The 19,860-nt window shown below is 47.9% G+C and overlaps 1 protein-coding gene across 1 annotated transcript in view; it reads right to left on the reverse strand.

The window, feature by feature from the left end:
* Positions 1-3,814: 3,814 nt before the first annotated feature.
* col4a6 (collagen, type IV, alpha 6) overlaps positions 3,815-19,860 on the reverse strand; it is a 34,917-nt gene continuing 18,871 nt past the window's right edge. Inside the window, exons 11-22 of the mRNA XM_084156311.1 lie at positions 16,066-16,129; positions 14,432-14,614; positions 14,078-14,185; positions 13,756-13,947; positions 13,006-13,122; positions 12,477-12,638; positions 12,208-12,306; positions 8,299-8,445; positions 7,871-7,987; positions 6,769-6,960; positions 6,044-6,330; positions 3,815-4,180 (exon numbers count right to left, since the gene is read on the reverse strand). Of these exons, the coding sequence (XP_084012437.1) occupies positions 3,923-4,180; positions 6,044-6,330; positions 6,769-6,960; positions 7,871-7,987; positions 8,299-8,445; positions 12,208-12,306; positions 12,477-12,638; positions 13,006-13,122; positions 13,756-13,947; positions 14,078-14,185; positions 14,432-14,614; positions 16,066-16,129 (1,926 nt within the window). The 3' untranslated portion in view covers positions 3,815-3,922. The remainder of the gene's footprint in view (positions 4,181-6,043; positions 6,331-6,768; positions 6,961-7,870; positions 7,988-8,298; positions 8,446-12,207; positions 12,307-12,476; positions 12,639-13,005; positions 13,123-13,755; positions 13,948-14,077; positions 14,186-14,431; positions 14,615-16,065; positions 16,130-19,860) is intronic.

A 19,860-nucleotide genomic window follows, 5' to 3' on the forward strand; every position in this document is an offset into this window, starting at 1 on the left:
GGCCTTAACGTTGATAAAATGTATAGTAAGCTTCTGTACAATAACAAACATACTAACAAAGACTGTGTGTGTTTGTTGTTAGTTTGTGATTCCTTCCAAGTGGTTATTGTGTACTTGTATGTTTTGGCTTGAGTATGGGGGGTGGATTTTTATGTTGGTCACAAAACATGGAGAGTAGATAGGCTAACGAGGTGAGAAGATAGAATGAGTGAAACCCTGAAGAATATGACAGTTTTAAATAAGTACGAAGCCACTTGAATGAGTTGGTGCATCGTACTAGCAGCTCAGTCAACCATTCCAGTCAGTGAGAGCGTTGTAATAAAGTAGCAGTACTCTATATCTGTTTCCGCTCACAGTGTGGACCCCCAACATTTGTGTTTGTAAACAAAGAGGTGGGTCTTGGGCAAATGTAATTGCCATTAAGCAACTTTAATTTGACATTTTAGTAATTTAGCAGACGCTCTTATCCAGAGTGACTTACAGGATCAATTAGGGGTAAGTGCCTTGCTCAAGGGCACATCGGCAGATTCTTCACCTAATCGGCTAGGGATTCGAACCAGCGACGTTTCGGTTACTGGCCCAACGCTCTTGTGGTATCCTCTCCGCTCTGTGGCAGTTACAGAACATTTGCATTTCAAGTGCCACCCCTTAACACAACTATCAGGGTCTCACTGTAATCATGTGCGTTTGGTGTCGATGATTTGTGTGGCAGCAGTGAATTGAGGAGCTGATAGGTTAGTTTCTGTGGTGGTGGTGAGAATCTATATCTTCACCCATCGTCGCTGTAGCTAAACTGAAAAGGCACACATTTGATTGACAAGTCAAACGTTACAGATCTGATTTACCGGCACAGACTGACTGACATTTTATATTTGACCCATTATAGGAATTCACATCAGTGCAATACATTCACATACACATAAATGGGCTCTTATTACTTTTTGTTTTTCAAGTGATTCGTCATTGGATGATGTTACCTCACTCTATCTGTCACGGATCCCCCCGGTACTGCTGCTCATTCCGTTCACCAGTTCCGGAGGTCTACGTCACCGGCCTTCTAGGCGTCACTGACATGGATCATTACCACCAACCCCGGACTGCCTTGTCTCATTACACACACCTGGTTCCCATTCCCCCTGATTAGTATGTGTATATATATATGCCCTCTGTTCCCCATTGTCCTTGTCGATTATTGTCCCATGTCCATTGGTCTCGTGAGTACCGTATATTGTGCTCTTGTTATTTCGGGTCTCATCCCGTGTATGTATTTATAGGTTTACACCTTGCTCTTTTGTTTGGGTTACAGCCCTGTGTTATATATACGTGGTTGTTTTGGGCTTCGTCCCCATTGTTGTTATGACGTACCTTGTGTTGGGTGGAGTAATAAAAGCCCGCTTGTCTTCCTATCATTGTACAACGTGACACTATATCTATGCCATTCATTCTAATATTTTAAAAGTGCTTTTTTCCAAACTGTTGTCAAGTTGAGTCCCGGAGTAGGGTAGCATAAAAAAAAAGGACATATTGGTTTCCAATAGGATCACAAGAACATATCATAATAGACTCTTACTTTATCTCAGACATCGAATATATAATCAGTGTGTGTTTGAGAATACAAGCGGTTAGCTAGCAGTAAATAGGTACAGTTGAAGTCGGTAATTTACATACACCTTAGACAAATACATTTAAACTCTGTTTTTCACAATTCCTGACATTTAATCCTAGTAGAAATTCCCTGTCTTAGGTCAGTTAGGATCCCCACTTTATTTTAAGAATGTGAAATGTCAGAATAATAGTAGAGTGATTTATTTCAGCTTTTATTTCTTTCATCACATTCCCAGTGGGTCAGAAGTGTACATACACTCAATTAGTATTTGGTAGCATTGCCTTTAAATTGTTTAACTTGGGTCAAATGTTTTGGGTAGCCTTCCACAAGCTTCACACAATAAGTTGGGTGAATTTTGGCCCATTCCTCCTGACAGAGCTGGTGTAACTGAGTCAGGTTTGTAGGCCTCCTTGCTCGCACACGCTTTTTCAGTTCTGCCCACACATTTTCTATAGGATTGAGGTCAGGGCTTTGTGATGGCCACTCCAATACCTTGACTTTGTTGTCCTTAAGCCATTTTGCCACAACTTTGGAAGTATGCTTGGGGTCATTGTCCATTTGGAAGAACCATTTGTGACCAAGCTTTAACTTCCTGAATGATGTCTTGAGATGTTGCTTCAATATATCCACATAATCTTCCTTCCTCGTGATGCCATCTATTTTGTGAAGTGCACCAGTCCCTCCTGCAGCAAAGCACCCCCACAGCATGATGCTGCCACCCCCGTGCTTCACAGTTGGGATGATGTTCTTCGGCTTGCAAGCCATTCCATTTTTCCTCCAAACATAATGATGGTCATTATGGCCAAACAGTTCTATTTTTGTTTCATCAGACCAGAGGACATTTCTTCAAAAAGTACAATCTTTGTCCCCATGTGCAGTTGCAAACCGTAGTCTGGCTTTTTTATGGCGGTTTTGGAGCAGTTGCTTCTTCCTTGCTGAGCGGCCTTTCAGGTTATGCCGATATAGGACTTGTTTTACTGTGGATATAGATACCTTTGTACCCGTTTCCTCCAGCATCTTCACAAGGTCCTTTGCTGTTGTTCTGGGATTGATTTGCACTTTTCGCACCAAAGTACGTTCATCTCTAGGAGACAGAACGTGTCTCCTTCCTGAGCGATATGACGGCTGCATGGGCCCATGGTGTTTGCACTTGTGTACTATTGATTGCACAGATAAACGTGGTATCTTCAGGCATTTGGAAATTGCTCCCAAGGATGAACCAGACTTGTGGAGGTGTACAATTTTTTTTCTGAGGTCTTGGCTGATTTCTTTTGATTTTTCCATGATGTCAAGCAAATGGGGCAGTTTGAAGGTAGGCCTTGAAATACATCCACAGGTACACCTCCAATTGACTCAAATGATGTCAATTAGCCTATCAGAAGCTTCTAAAGCCATGACATCATTTTGTAGAATTTTCCAAGCTGTTAAAAGGCACAGTCATGTAAACGTCTGACCCCCTGGAATTGTGATACAGTGAATTATAAGTGAAATAATCTGTCTGTAAACAATTGTTGGAAAAATTACTTGTGTCATGCACAAAGTAGATGCCCTAACCAACTTGCCAAAACTATAGTTTGTTAACAAGACATTTGTGGAGTAGTTGAAAAACAAGTTTTAATGACTCCAACCTAAGTGTGTGTAAACTTCACACTTCAACTGTATGTATAGCAGGTCTCTCAGGTTTATGACTGTAGTTATTGTTGTTGTTATGGTAGAGAAGGGTTCTGTCCCAAATGGCACCCTATATACACTACTTTTGACCAGAGGCCTATGGAGCCCAAGCCATAAGTAGTGAACTATATAGGGAGCCATTTGGGACGCTGCCAGGAAGGGAAAGCGGTTCAGTGCGGTCCGAAGGGTTGGTTTGCGGTGTCACTAGGTAGCCTTGAATGTTTTCAGACATGTAACCATAGTAATGAGAAAACACCCAAATAAAGACACATACAACAGTGCAGTAGCTATAGCAACACTGTCAGTGATATTCTAGTGCAGAGCAATCAACACCAAGACCCCACATCTCTCCATCCCTCCCTCCCTCTCTCGCTCTATATCCATCCCCCTCTCTCTAAAATCGATATAAGGGCATCATAAACCCACAGAAGTGCCCTCGTCGGTCCTTCAGGACGCCCTTACACCCCAAGGGAGACCCGCAGATGAAGCAGGGGGGAGCTCAAATTCAGTCATAATTAATATATATATATTTTTTTTACCTCCTCTCTTTTTCATTCTGAGAAGTAATCATCACCCTCTCCTTTGTTTCAGTCTCTCTGTTTTCCATTTCCCATATCTTCTCTCTATCTTTGACTCTTCTCCCGGCTACAAGATCTTGCTGCAGACCTGACAGCGACTGACTCTGCTGAGTTGGTTGCCTCCCTTCAGCGTGTCCATCGGAGGGGGGTTGAACTCCCGGTTAGGCTCCACCGTGGTCAGCCAGAAGCTGTACTTGTTGGCAAAGAAGTGGCAGGTGCCCTTGGCCCCGTTACACTCGATGAAGGGAGTGGCGCGGAAGTCTTCCAGACAGGACCCGGGTGAAACCAGGGACTGGCCTCCACCCTCTGCCCCGGCAGCAGTGTGCTGTATGGGGGGAAAGAGAGAGGGAGAGGCCCAGACAAGTCCTGTGTGTTAGTTTCACTATGGTGGTTTAGACTGGGGTTATTGTGTGGTGAAATAACAAAAATACATTTTAGTTACAAATATTGGCCGGGATTCAATCCGAGGCGCACAGTGCCGTGCCTGATATTTAAAGGTAATTTACGATTGAGCCGAGATCCACAGCGTTTACCATGAATGTGATCTCTGAGAATGCGGATATACAGTGAAGGAAAAAAGTATTTGATCCCCTGCTGATTTTGTACGTTTGCCACTGACAAAGACATGATCAGTCTATAATAGTAGGTTTATTTGAACAGTGAGAGACAGAATAACAACAAAAAAATCCAGAAAAACGCATGTAAAAAATGTTATAAATTGATTTGCATTTTAATGAGGGAAATAAGTATTTGACCCCTCTGCAAAACATGACTTAGTACTTGGTGGCAAAACCCTTGTTGGCAATCACAGAGGTCAGATGTTTCTTGTAGTTGGCCACCAGGTTTGCACACATCTCAGGAGGGATTTTGTTCCACTCCTCTTTGCAGATCTTATCCAAGTCATTAAGGTTTTGAGGCTGACTTTTGGCAACTCGAACCTTCAGCTCCCTCCACAGATTTTCTATGGGATTAAGGTCTGGAGACTGGCTAGGCCACTCCAGGACCTTAATGTGCTTCTTCTTGAGCCACTCCTTTGTTGCCTTGGCCGTGTGTTTTGGGTCATTGTCATGCTGGAATACCCATCCACGACCCATTTTCAATGCCCTGGCTGAGGGAAGGAGGTTCTCACCCAAGATTTGATGGTACATGGCCCCGTCCATCGTCCCTTTGATGCGGTGAAGTTGTCCTGTCCCCTTAGCAGAAAAACACCCCCAAAACATAATGTTTCCACCTCCATGTTTGACGGTGGGGATGGTGTTCTTGGGGTCATAGGCAGCATTCCTCCTCCTCCAAACACGGCGAGTTGAGTTGATGCCAAAGAGCTCGATTTTGATCTCATCTGACCATAATACTTTCACCCAGTTCTCCTCTGAATCATTCAGATATTCATTGGCAAACTTCAGACGGGCCTGTATATGTGCTTTCTTGAGCAGGGGGACCTTGCGGGCGCTGCAGGATTTCAGTCCTTCATGGAGTAGTGTGTTACCAATTGTTTTCTTGGTGACTATGGTCCCAGCTGCCTTGAGATCATTGACAAGATCCTCCCGTGTAGTTCTGGGCTGATTCCTCACCGTTCTCATGATCATTGCAACTCCACGAGGTGAGATCTTGCATGGAGCCCCAGGCAGAGGGAGATTGACAGTTATTTTGTGTTTCTTCCATTTGCAAATAATCGCACCAACTGTTGTCACCTTCTCACCAAGCTGCTTGGCAATGGTCTTGTAGCCCATTCCAGCCTTGTGTAGGTCTACAATCTTATCCCTGACATCCTTGGAGAGCTCTTTGGTCTTGGCCATGGTGGAGAGTTTGGAATCTGATTGATTGATTGCTTCTGTGGACAGGTGTCTTTTATACAGTTAACAAACTGAGATTAGGAGCACTCCCTTTAAGCACTCCTACCTTCCAAACAGCGATTATTTTCCCTCATTAAAATGCAAATCAATTTATAACGTTTTTGACATGCGTTTTTCTGGATTTTTGTTGTTGTTATTCTGTCTCTCACTGTTCAAATAAACCTACCATTAAAATGATAGACTGATCATTTCTTTGTCAGTGGGCAAACGTACAAAATCAGCAGGGGATCAAATACTTTTTTCCCCCTCACTGTATTGCCTTTGAAAGGCGCACTGTCAACAGTACTCTACAACGCACCGTGGATTGAATCTGGCCTTAATCCCGCATCACTCACCATGAGGAAGGAGTACCCGATCCAGAGGGACCTCCAGCCAGCAGGGCAGGTGGGGATGGTGAGGTCCTGTGAGTGGACGGACACAGCCTGGGACATGGCCTCGCACACGGAGCACCTGCTGATGTACTGGCTGATGGCCTCCTCTCCCACCGGCATCATGGGGATGGGCGCCGTGGTGGACAGCCAATAGGACTTGTCGTTGCGGCTGGCGTAGTAGCAGATCTCGCTGGGTGTGCAGTAAAGGAAGGGGACAGTGCTGAAACGGGGGAGGCAGGAGCCCGCCATACCTGGGGGAGAGGGGATAGAGAGAGGAAGGGAGGGATCGAGAGAGGAGGGGAGGGATCGAGAGAGGAGAGAGGGGATAGAGAGTGAAGGGGAGGGATAGAGAGGGGAGGGGAGGGATAGAGAGGGGAGGGGAGGGATAGAGAGAGGAGGAGAGAGGAGAGGAGGGGAGGGGATAGAGAGAGGAGGGGAGGGGATAGAGAGAGGAGGGGAGGGGATAGAGAGAGGAGGGGAGGGGATAGAGAGAGGAGGGGAGGGATAGAGAGAGGGGAGAGATTGAGAGATATATATATATATAAGCTTTCTGCAAGTTTTGTAGATCGCTCTGCATGCCCGAATCCTAGAATTGCTTATGTTGCCTTTTGTGTGTGTGTGTGTGTGTGTGTGTGTATGTATGTATGTGTGTGTGTGTGTGTGTGTGTGTGTGTGTATGTGTGACTCACCGAGGTCCTGGTTGTGTGCCTTCTCCTGCCCCTCTACGTACAGCAGACTGTATCCCTCCCAGAGCCGGGCCATGCCCTGGGGACACATGGGTACCTGGTTGTTCTGACTGTGTTTCACCAGGGTGAAACCAACACTCCTGCTGCGGACCACACTACCAGGGGGACCCTGCAGACCAGGCTTACCAGGCAGACCTGAGGGGGAGGGGAGAGGAGAGGGGGGAAGAGGAGAGGAGAAGAGAGGAGAAGAGGAGAGGAGAGGGGGAAGGGGAGAGGAGGGGGAAGAGGAGAAGAGAGGGGGGAAGAGGAGGAAGAGAGGAGAGGGAGGAAGAGGAGGAAGAGAGGAGAGGGAGGAAGAGGAGGAGAGGAGAGGAGAGGAGAGGAGGGGGAAGAGGAGAAGAGAGGGGGGAAGAGAGGAGAGGGAGTATGTAAGTACTTCATGTTAAAATGTTGGGTAACACTTTACTTAAAGCCTCCAGCTATAATGCATTATGATGCAGTGATAGAGCATTGTAAGACTTGACATGTATCGACATCTCTCTTTCTCTCATGCGCACGCATGCACGTAACTTTGTTTGTTTTCACTGTATTAAACTAAGCATATATAGCCTAGTTGATTTGATGATGTTTAAATGTTTAAGGTGAAATGGTGCTGGAATAGTGGAGGCAGTGCTCCTGTTGTCTTTGCGCTGACCTTCGGTAACTCTGTGGTTCTAAATCAGTTGTTGTTTAGTAAAATAATGTAATGTCGAAAACATTAACTTGTTTGACCGTGTTGCAGGTCATACAACTGTTTGTTACATGCAATATTTGCTTTGTGGACTTCACCTGACAGATGTTGCTCTCTGGTTTTGTGAAGAAACAAACGTATGTGTCACTGTGTGACTGTTGTCTTTTTGTTGTCACGGCCTTATTGTATATCACGGTGGCGTATGAACTAATGGGTTATAGAGCAAACAATGCAATTATCACAACATAGGTTGTAATATGGCTTTTTTACTGGCTTGGCTTCCTCAGTGACTTTACCCACACACCTCTACTGACTGCTGGTCCCCACAAGTATAGTTAAACACGTACACACACACGTACACACAGACACACGTACCTTGTGATCCGGTAGGTCCAGGGAAACCAGGAGAACCAGGGTCTCCCAGAGGTCCATCCAGACCTGACCCTCCGTTCCTCCCCAGCTTCCCCACCGCACCGGGCCTGCCTTTAGGACCTAGAACAAAGGAGGAAGATACGCTTAGAATACTGATCTAAGGAAACTTAGATAACTACCTTATGGTTGAGGTTAGGATTGGATGAAGGTAAAGCTGAACCTAGATCAGGGATAACTAAGGGTAACTTTGGTTAGCCTAGACTCCACACTAACTGAATCCATCACAACTGTTTTGAAGCAAGTAAAATGAGTGTGGATTCCAGTCTAAACTTTGGTGGGTACAAATCACATTTTCTTTGATACAGTCCAGTAAGCTACTCTACTCACGACCTCTGCCTAGCAGGCCAGGCTGTTCCCAGTAGGTTACTCACCCCCTCTGCCTGGCATGCCGGGATTGCCTGGTTCTCCCACTGCCCCTGGAGCTCCTTTGGGACCAGAGCCTCCCATGTCTCCATAGGGAGTCGGGATATCCGGGCCACCTAAAATTATACCTGGGGCTCCCTTACAACCAGAAGTACCTAGAGGGACAGATGATGGGGGAGGATGGGAGACAGAGGTGTGGGGAGGGAGGACGGGAGACAGAGGTGAGGGGAGGGGAGGGAGGATAGGAGACAGGTGAGGGGAGGGAGGATAGGAGACAGAGGTGTGGGGAGGGAGGATGGGAGACAGAGGTGTGGGGAGGGAGGATGGGAGGATGGGAGACAGAGGTGTGGGGAGGGAGGATGGGAGGATGGGAGACAGAGGTGTGGGGAAGGAGGATGGGAGACAGAGGTGTGGGGAGGGAGGATGGGAGGATAGGAGACAGAGGTGTGGGGAGGGAGGATGGGAGACAGAGGTGTGGGGAGGGAGGATGGGAGGATGGGAGACAGAGGTGTGGGGAGGGAGGATGGGAGACAGAGGTGTGGGGAGGGAGGATGGGAGGATAGGAGACAGAGGTGTGGGGAGGGAGGATGGGAGACAGAGGTGTGGGGAGGGAGGATGGGAGGATGGGAGACAGAGGTGTGGGGAGGAAGGATGGGAGACAGAGATGAGGGGAGGGAGGATGGGAGACAGGTGAGGGGAGGGAGGATAGGAGACAGGTGTGGGGAGGGAGGATGGGAGACAGAGGTGTGGGGAGGGAGGATGGGAGACAGAGGTGAGGGGAGGGAGGATAGGAGACAGGTGAGGGGAGGGAGGATGGGAGACAGAGGTGTGGGGAGGGAGGATGGGAGACAGAGGTGAGGGGAGGGAGGATGGGAGACAGAGGTGTGGGGAGGAAGGATGGGAGACAGAAGTGAGGGGAGAGAGGATAGGAGACAGAGGTGTGGGGAGGGAGGATGGGAGACAGGTGAGGGGAGGGAGGATAGGAGACAGGTGTGGGGAGGGAGGATGGGAGACAGAGGTGTGGGGAGGGAGGATGGGAGACAGAGGTGTGGGGAGGAAGGATGGGAGATAGAGGTGAGGGGAGGAAGGATGGGAGAGAGAGGTGAGGGGAGGGAGGATGGGAGACAGAGGTGTGGGGAGGGAGGATAGGAGACAGAGGTGAGGGGAGGGAGGATAGGAGACAGAGGTGTGGGGAGGGAGGATAGGAGACAGAGGGGAGGGGAGGGGGGATAGGAGACAGAGGTGAGGGGAGGGAGGATAGGAGACAGGTGAGGGGAGGGAGGATGGGAGACAGAGGAGTGGGGAGGGAGGATGGGAGACAGGGGTGTGGGGAGTGAGGATGGGAGAGAGAGGTGAGGGGAGGGAGGATGGGAGACAGAGGTGTGGGGAGGGAGGATGGGAGACAGAGGTGTGGGGAGGAAGGATGGGAGAGAGAGGTGAGGGGAGGAAGGATGGGAGAGAGAGGTGAGGGGAGGGAGGATGGGATACAGAGGTGTGGGGAGGGAGGATAGGAGACAGAGGTGAGGGGAGGGAGGATAGGAGACAGAGGTGTGGGGAGGGAGGATAGGAGACAGAGGGGAGGGGAGGGAGGATGGGAGGATGGGAGACAGAGGTGTGGGGAGGGAGGATGGGAGGATAGGAGACAGAGGTGTGGGGAGGGAGGATGGGAGACAGAGGTGTGGGGAGGGAGGATGGAGGATGGGAGACAGAGGTGTGGGGAGGGAGGATGGGAGACAGAGGTGTGGGGAGGGAGGATGGGAGGATAGGAGACAGAGGTGTGGGGAGGGAGGATGGGAGACAGAGGTGTGGGGAGGGAGGATGGGAGGATGGGAGACAGAGGTGTGGGGAGGAAGGATGGGAGACAGAGATGAGGGGAGGGAGGATGGGAGACAGGTGAGGGGAGGGAGGATAGGAGACAGGTGTGGGGAGGGAGGATGGGAGACAGAGGTGTGGGGAGGGAGGATGGGAGACAGAGGTGAGGGGAGGGAGGATAGGAGACAGGTGAGGGGAGGGAGGATGGGAGACAGAGGTGTGGGGAGGGAGGATGGGAGACAGAGGTGAGGGGAGGGAGGATGGGAGACAGAGGTGTGGGGAGGAAGGATGGGAGACAGAAGTGAGGGGAGAGAGGATAGGAGACAGAGGTGTGGGGAGGGAGGATGGGAGACAGGTGAGGGGAGGGAGGATAGGAGACAGGTGTGGGGAGGGAGGATGGGAGACAGAGGTGTGGGGAGGGAGGATGGGAGACAGAGGTGTGGGGAGGAAGGATGGGAGATAGAGGTGAGGGGAGGAAGGATGGGAGAGAGAGGTGAGGGGAGGGAGGATGGGAGACAGAGGTGTGGGGAGGGAGGATAGGAGACAGAGGTGAGGGGAGGGAGGATAGGAGACAGAGGTGTGGGGAGGGAGGATAGGAGACAGAGGGGAGGGGAGGGGGGATAGGAGACAGAGGTGAGGGGAGGGAGGATAGGAGACAGGTGAGGGGAGGGAGGATGGGAGACAGAGGAGTGGGGAGGGAGGATGGGAGACAGGGGTGTGGGGAGTGAGGATGGGAGAGAGAGGTGAGGGGAGGGAGGATGGGAGACAGAGGTGTGGGGAGGGAGGATGGGAGACAGAGGTGTGGGGAGGAAGGATGGGAGAGAGAGGTGAGGGGAGGAAGGATGGGAGAGAGAGGTGAGGGGAGGGAGGATGGGATACAGAGGTGTGGGGAGGGAGGATAGGAGACAGAGGTGAGGGGAGGGAGGATAGGAGACAGAGGTGTGGGGAGGGAGGATAGGAGACAGAGGGGAGGGGAGGGGGGATAGGAGACAGAGGTGAGGGGAGGGAGGATAGGAGACAGGTGAGGGGAGGGAGGATGGGAGACAGAGGAGTGGGGAGGGAGGATGGGAGACAGGGGAGTGAGGATGGGAGAGAGAGGTGAGGGGAGGGAGGATGGGAGACAGAGGTGTGGGGAGGATGGGAGAGAGAGGTGTGGGGAGGGAGGATGGGAGAGAGAGGTGTGGGGAGGGAGGATAGGAGACGGAGGTGTGGGGAGGGAGGATGGGAGAGAGAGGTGTGGGGAGGGAGGATAGGAGACAGAGGTGTGGGGAGGGAGGATAGGAGACAGAGGTGAGGGGAGGGAGGATGGGAGACAGGTGAGGGGAGAGGGATAGGAGACAGGTGAGGGGAGGGAGGATGGGAGACAGAGGTGTGGGGAGGGAGGATAGGAGACAGAGGTGAGGGGAGGGAGGATGGGAGACAGGTGTGGGGAGGGAGGATAGGAGACAGAGGTGAGGGGAGGGAGGATAGGAGACAGAGGCGTGGGGAGGGAGGATAGGAGACAGAGGTGTGGGGAGGGAGGATAGGAGACAGAGGTGAGGGGAGGGGGGATAGGAGACAGAGGTGTGGGGAGGGAGGATAGGAGACAGAGGTGAGGGGAGGGGGGATAGGAGACAGAGGTGAGGGGAGGGAGGATAGGAGACAGGTGAGGGGAGGGAGGATGGGAGACAGAGGAGTGGGGAGGGAGGATGGGAGACAGGGGTGTGGGGAGTGAGGATGGGAGACAGAGGTGTGGGGAGGATGGGAGAGAGAGGTGTGGGGAGGGAGGATGGGAGACAGAGGTGTGGGGAGGGAGGATGGGAGACAGGTGAGGGGAGGGAGGATGGGAGACAGAGGTGTGGGGAGGAAGCCAACATGCACAGGATCAAAGAGATGGAGGGATGAAGAGAGAGAGACAGGAGGAGGAAAAGGAGGAAGAAAGAGAGATGAGAGAGAGCGAGAGAGAGAGAGAGAACGAGAGAGAGAGAGAGAGAGAGAGAGAGCGAGAGCGAGAGAGAGAGAGAGGGAAATGAGACTCAAGCTAAATCATCTACAACATAATTGATCAAATTGACAAAGACAAGTGTTTAATCTTCAGGTCAATGTTAAAAGGATACATTTCTCACCATTCCTTCCTTTTTGTCCTTTCCCTCCGTAATCTCCTGCATCTCCAGGGTAGCCCTTGGTTCCTGATACTCCACTGTACCCAGAGTGGCCTCTCTCTCCTGGGCAACACAACAACAACATGCTCCATCAGACATGGTATGGTACATCAACCACTGGGCAAAGACCTCAGATCAACATCCAATTCTGGTTGATAATTGCTTGAGTGGTCAACCAACGTGCCCCTCCAACAAATTCTACATGTTTCAGATAAACATAATCATCCATGTACCTTTGAATCCAGGGCTGCTGTCCCTTCCTGGGACACCGGGACCTCCAGGGTCTCCACGTCTCCCAGGGGTACCGGGGCAGCCAGGAAGCCCAGCGTCGCCTCTGTCTCCCTGGGCCGTACTGGGCCCCGGTGGGCCTGCGGGACCTGGAGGACCACGGTAACCTGGAGGAACCCACCATCAACAGTTAACACAAGAGTAAACTAGCTACAGTTTAGAGGGCTATAGTGTTGGATGTAGATGGAGGCAGGAGAAGGAGAGATGACTTAGAGGAGAAATGGAGAGGAGGAGAAGGAGAAGAGGAAATCCAGGAGGTACAGACGGGAGAGGAGAGGAGATGTTAACCATTTAACAGGCAGTAAACTAGCTACAGAGATAGAGTGGTTAGAGCTGGACTTTGATGGAGGGAGGACAAGGAGATGAGAGGGAGAAGTAAAAAGGAGGAGAAGGAGATGGAAGGAGGAGGAGGAAAGTGAGACAGAGGAATATAATTTATTGTCTTATAAAACGCTAAATAAAGGGTTAAACTACCTCCTACTCCATCGAGTCCGGGCAGGCCTGGGTCTCCCGGAGGTCCAGGGATATTGGAGCCGACTGTCTCCCCACGACGCCCAGGCAGACCTGGGAAGCCCGTCATACCAGGACCCCCTGACAACCACACAAGAGTTAAGGTCAGTATCCAGTGAGACACACACACACACACATTAACTTAAGTGCCTCACTGTCTGCTTTAGAAACAGCCTCTGGTCAAATGTAGTGAGAGCACCATTAGGGGTTAGGCTAGGGGTTAGGGTCATCATGTGACTCATCAAGGTTACTCAAGGTTACTCATCTCTGCTCATCTGTGCTTTTGCCTCTGCATTGCTTGCTCTTTGGGGTTTTAGGTGGGGTATCTATAAAGCACTTTGTGACAACTGCTGATGTAAAAAGGGCTATAAATTGTATAGATTGATTGATCTTACTCTATAAAATAAATGTGATTGATTTTTCTCTATAAAATACATTTTATTGATTGATTAATCTTTCTCTATAAAATACATTTTAAGGATTGATTGATCTTTCTCTATACAATTAATTGGATTGATTGACCTTTCTCTATCAAATTGATTTTATTGATTGATTGATATTTCGCTATAAAATGAATTATATTGACTGACTATTGATCTTTCTCTATAAAATACATTTTATTGATTGATTCATCTTTCTCTATAAAATACATTTTAAGGATTGATTGATCCTTCTCTAGAAAATGAATTTGATTGATTTATTAATCTTTCTCACCTGACTCTCCTCTCGCTCCCTTCTCCCCGTTGTACCCTGGTGCTCCTGGGATGGAGGATCCCCTCTCTCCCTTCAGACCGGCCACTCCAGGGGTGCCGGGGCGACCCTCCTCACTATAACCTGGGCTTCCTGGTAGACCGTTGGGCCCAGCCAGTCCGTTGAGTCCATCAAGACCAGGAGATCCCGGCAGACCTTGAGAAAGAACATGATTATTGCATTGTGAGTGTGTGTGTGTGCGTGGGCGTATTTCTGTGTGTGTGTGTTTGCGTTTGTGTGCGTGGGCGTGTTTGTTTGTGTATGTTTGTGTGTGTGTCCGACAAACCTTTCTCTCCAGATGATCCAGGGGAGCCGGGGCGGCCAGGCGTCCCGTCGAAACCTCTTCCTCCTGGGTATCCGTTCAGACCCTTAGCCCCAGTGAAACCAGGGGTACCTGAGAGGAGGGGGGAACATGTAATAACATAGAAAATGATGAATGATGATCAGGGGGTTAATATATATATATATATATATATATATATATATATATATATATATATATATATATATATATATATATATATATATATATATATATATATATAGTATACTTCTATTCCATATTTTCTAAATTGTTTAAATATCACTTCCTGACATTTATGACATCACGTCCTGTGACATCATCATCCCCACTACTCACCCAAGAGTCCGGGTCTTCCTGGAACGCCTGGTGCTCCCTTCTGTCCGCTGAACCCAGGGCCCCCTGGGAAACCGTTGTCACCGGGGGCACCATTAGCACCTGGGCCACCTGGGTAACCGGGGTTTCCGGACTCACCTTTAGCTCCGGGACTTCCGGGGTAGCCGGACGAGTCACCTCTCTCCCCTGAGGACCATACAGATACAGGTAAGAACTTAACCAATACAAAACCTTTACACTGACAAGAAGCAGGTAAGAACTTAACCAATACAAAACCTTTACACTGACAAGAAGCAGGTAAGAACTTAACCAATACAAAACCTTTACACTGACAAGGTACAGGTAAACCAAGCCTTAGAAAGTTGGTTGCAATTTCAGTTTAATCCACCAGAAAAGACAGAACAAATATTACAACAAATATTATGGTTAAACTCAAATATACTAATGGATTTTTAAAAAAACATGTTTTTGGAAATAATGTTTAAAAAAGGTGTAATCTTCGTAAATTATATCATAAATAGGACTGGTGGAGTTTTGCAGCTAACACAAATATATAAAACTAAAAATTACAACCAACTGGCCTCCCGAGTGGCGCAGTGGTCTAAGGCGCTGCATCGCAGTGCTAGCTGTGCCACTAGAGATCCTGGTTCGAATCCAGGCTCTGTCGTAGCCGGCCGCGACTGGGAGACCCATGGGGCGGCGCACAATTGGCCGGCAGGGATGTCCTTGTGAGGGTTTGGCCGATAGGGATGTCCTTGTCCCATCGCGCTATATATGATCCCTGTGGCGGGCCGGGCACAGTGCACGCTGACACGGTCGCCAGGTGTACGGTGTTTCCTCCGACACATTGGTGTGGCTGGCTTCTGGGTTAAGCGGGCACTGTGTCAAGAAGCAGTGCGGCTCAGTTGGGTTGTGTTTCGGAGGACAGACGACTCTCGACCTTCGCCTCTCCCGTGTCCGTACGGGGGTTGCAGTGATGGGACAGGGACTGTAACTACTACCAATTGGATAACTTGAAAAAGGGTGTAAAATACCCACAAAAAATATATATTATAAAAATTACAACCAACTAATTGCAGCATTACTGCAAAAATGGTAGAGGCAAGTTGAAGGGGGAGAAAGTAAGGAACTTGTCTGTCGGCCTTGCATTAAAAACCAAAATTGGCTAATGAAAATTGTGATAAATAAAAAAGTATACCAGTTTCATTTAAGGACCAAAAAATTGACAGCTGTGCCATATAGATTGCAAAATAGTTGGGAAGAGATTTTCCAGGTACCGATTCCATGGCACATGGTTTACGAACTGATACACAAAACAAGGCTGGATTCAAAACGTAGAGTTTTTCAATTAAAATTAGTATACAAAATATATGGGGGATACAACCATTCCAGCTCTGCAGATTTTGCTGCAAAGAGACAAAATCATTACATCATTTATTTTCGTACTGTCCATATGTAGCTTGTTTTTGGTCGCAGGTTCAGGAATGGCTAAAGAATTGCAACATTTACCTGGAGCTAACTCTGCAAAAATTATAGACTGATCATTTCTTTGTCAGTGGGCAAACGTACAAAATCAGCAGGGGATCAAATACTTTTTCCCCCTCACTGTATATGACAAACAGGTGACAGCCACTCACCTTTAGCACCTGGCTGACCAGGGACTCCGGGGTTACCAGGGAAACCAGGCCCGCCATCGTCACCCTACGGAAAAATAATATGTCCAATTCAGTAAAACATCAACTGCCACTTCTAAATATGTGACCCGTTTCAGGAAGCTAGGCGCATGTCGCATGTCGACTACTGTACAGAAGAGGCTATTTAAAGTATACTTTTTTTATTTATCAAAATGCATTTTTGGGAGGGAGAAATGCCTTCTAGAACATGTGAACTTTCATGTGCCTTAATAACAAACTTGTATTCCATCTGTAAATACGAATACAATTGTTAAATTATAAGCCTAGTTGGTTTAGCCACGGAAAAAGACAGGAACCTTCCCACTAGCCATGATTGGCTGAGATAATGGATGAGCTGGACATGTGTCGGGAGATGAGTTTGGATTGGTCTGCCGTCTAGCATGCTTCTGTCTATAACGTGAGCTGCTCAGAATGTGTTGATAGTCATTTCTACCACAGTCTTTTTGAAAGATATAACTTTAGCCATCTAGATCTAAAAAGGTTTTGCTACTTTCTCAAGAACATTGATGCCCTGAATTTAGCAGGCGCTATCAACAGATCAGTTGGAAAACGTTGTGATGGGATACTTTCTGCACACGCTACGGTCAATGTGAACTGGAGTGACTTGACACAATGCTGGCCAAACAAGATGTAGCTACAAACAAAACGCAGTTAAATGGTTCCAGTCTGCCGTGAAGCATTCATCCATGTATATGGGTAAGAGTCTAGCTACATTTTCAGATATTTTACATTTCTAATTTTGTCAGAAGTTAAAGTTAAAGCGTACTGTTAGCTATCTAGCAAATGTTAGCTTGCTGGCTCGCTAGATAATGTTACGTGTATGATCTGTGTAGCAATACAGTACATTCGGAAATTATTCAGACCCCTTGTCTTTTTCCACAATTCTAAAATTGATTAAATAAATAAAAATCCTCATCAATCTACACACAATACCCCATAATGACAAAGCGAAAACTGGTTTTTAGAAATGTTAGCAAATGTATTAAAAATAAAAAACAGAAATACCTTATTTACATAAGTATTCAGACCCTTTGCTATGAGACTCGAAATTGAGCTCAGGTGCATCCTGTTTCTATTAATCATCCTTGAAATGTTTCTACAACTTGATTGGAGTCCACCTGTGGTAAATTCAATTGATTGGACATGATTTGGAAAGGTACACACCTGTCTATATAAGGTCCCACATTTGACAGTGCATGTCAGAGCAAAAACCAAGCCATGAGGTCGAAGGAATTGTCCGTAGAGCACCGAGACAGGATTGTGTCGAGGCACAGATCTGGGGAAGGGTTCCAAAACATTTCTGCAGCATTGAAGGTCCCCAAGAACACAGTGGCCTCCATCATTCTTAAATGGAAGAAGTTTGGAACCACCAAGACTCTTCCTAGTGCTGGCCGCCTGGGCCAAACTGAGCAATCGGGGGAGAAGGGCCTTGGTCAGGGAGGTGACCAAGAACCCAATGGTCACTCTGACAGAGCTCCAGAGTTCCTCTGTGGAGATGGGAGAACCTTCCAGAAGGACAACCATCTCTGCAGCACTCCACCAATCAGGCCTTTATGGCAGAGTGGCCATATGGAAGCCACTCCTCAGTAAAAGACACATGACAGCCCGCTTGGAGTTTGCCAAAAGGCACCTAAAGGACTCTCAGACCAAAATTATCTGGTCTGATGAAACTCTTTGGCCTGAATGCCAAGCGTCACGTCTGGAGGAAACATGGCACCATCCCTACAGTGAAGCATGGTGGTGGCAGCATCATGCTGTGGGGATGTTTTTCAGCGGCAGGGACTGGGAAACTAGTCAGGATCGAGGGAAAGATGAACGGGAGCAAAGAACAGAGAGATCCTTGATGAAAACCTGCTCCAGAGCGTTCAGGACCTCAGACTGGGGTAAAGGTTCACCTTCCGACAGGACAACGACCCTACGCACACAGCCAAGGCAACGCAGGAGTGGCTTTGGGACATGTCTCTGAATGTCCTTGAGTGGCCCAGCCAGAGCACGGACTTGAACCCGATCGAACATCTCTGGAGAGACCTGAAAATAGCAGGGCAGCGATGCTCCCCATCCAACCTGACAAAGCTTGAGAGGATCTGCAGAGAAGAATGGGAGAAACTCCCCAAATGCAGGTGTGCCAAGCTTGTAGAGTCATACCCAAGAAGACTTGAGGCTGTAATCGCTGCCAAAGGTGCTTTAACAAAGTACTAAGTAAGGGGTCTGAATACTTATGTAAATGTGACAGTAACGTTTAAAAATATATATATAAATTAGCAAACCTGCTTTTGCTTTGTCATTATGGGGTATTGTGTGTAGATTGATGAGAAAAAACTCCCATTTGAATCCATTTTAGAATAAGGCTGTAACGTAACAAAGTGTGAAAAAAGTCAAGTGGTCTGAATACTTTCCCAATGCACTGTATTATTCCAATCAAAAAACAATTTGCATTGCTAGTTATAGCATAATGTTAGCTAGCTAACATGGAACCTATTTGGGTAGATTTAGCTACCTGCAGATTCATACTACAGCTATGACAATGTTTGTATTGGTAGTAGTATGAGTTGGGATTATGCCGGTTCATTGTCTAAACAAAAGACTCCACCACAGATAGAACAATGAGACAGATATTTCACCGGATGTATAAACATGTGACCCATCCGCCCGGCGTTTCCAGTTACTACCAAATATGGTCGTGAGAGGAAGCCCTGTGGCCGGCAGTGAGAGAAGATGGAACGAGGTGGATTTTGGCCGACATTCTGCAAATGTTCTCATTGATGAAACCTTTGATCTCAATACAGTTTTCTGTTCCCAAAACTATAATCTGTTATGAACAGAGTGGACTAAGTTTTCTAGACTTTACCCTTTGCTAAAGTTTCAAAAATGTGCGATATTTAGAAGGACTGCAAAGGCTAATTGAGTTATTGCACATAAAAAATTATTATAATAATAATAATATGCCATTTAGCAGACGCTTTTATCCAAAGCGACTTACAGTCATGCGTGCATACATTTTTGTGTATGGGTGGTCCCGGGGATCGAACCCACTACCTTGGCGTTACAAGCGCCGTGCTCTACCAGCTGAGCTACAGAGGACCACAATTCACAGAGTAGGCGTTCCCTAATGGAAATATGCAAATGTTTGCTAGAAAGTGCCAAAAGGATCTCGCTAGCTTGTGCTTGGCTCTGCCGACCTCCTTGCTTTTTCTGCCCACTATGACTCATTTGTTCCCATTTGAAACGACAGGCTGTGTGGTCTATCTTGGTTTAGTTGTAAAAATATTTGACTCCACTTCAGCAGATGATTATATGACTCCTCAAGTTAGCCAGCTGTGTCTAGACAATAGTGACCCATCCACTTAGCTAAATGTGGCTGGGGGGTGGTTATAGCGTTTCTTTCACATGACCCATCAATTTAGACAAGTATTTTTATCTGGACACTTTCTGTTTTTGATATTGCTACTATGCAAGTAACCATTTCACTGTACCATTTACACCTTCTGTATCCTGTGCATGTGACAAATAAACATCAATTTTATTCAACATAGTGTGTGTTTACCAGAGACAGTAATGTGAAGGACAACATGACCTGCACCAAAGTCAGATTACCCACCCTCCAAGACACCTACAGCACCCGATGTCACAGGAAGGCCAAAAAGATCATCAAGGACATCAACCACCCGAGCCACTGCCTGTTCACCCCGCTATCATTCAGAAGGCAAGGTCAGTAAATCAAAGCTGGGACAGAGAGAA

Source organism: Coregonus lavaretus, assembly GCF_964263955.1.
Source record: "Coregonus lavaretus genome assembly, chromosome: 39".
NCBI classification, from domain to species: domain Eukaryota; kingdom Metazoa; phylum Chordata; class Actinopteri; order Salmoniformes; family Salmonidae; genus Coregonus; species Coregonus lavaretus.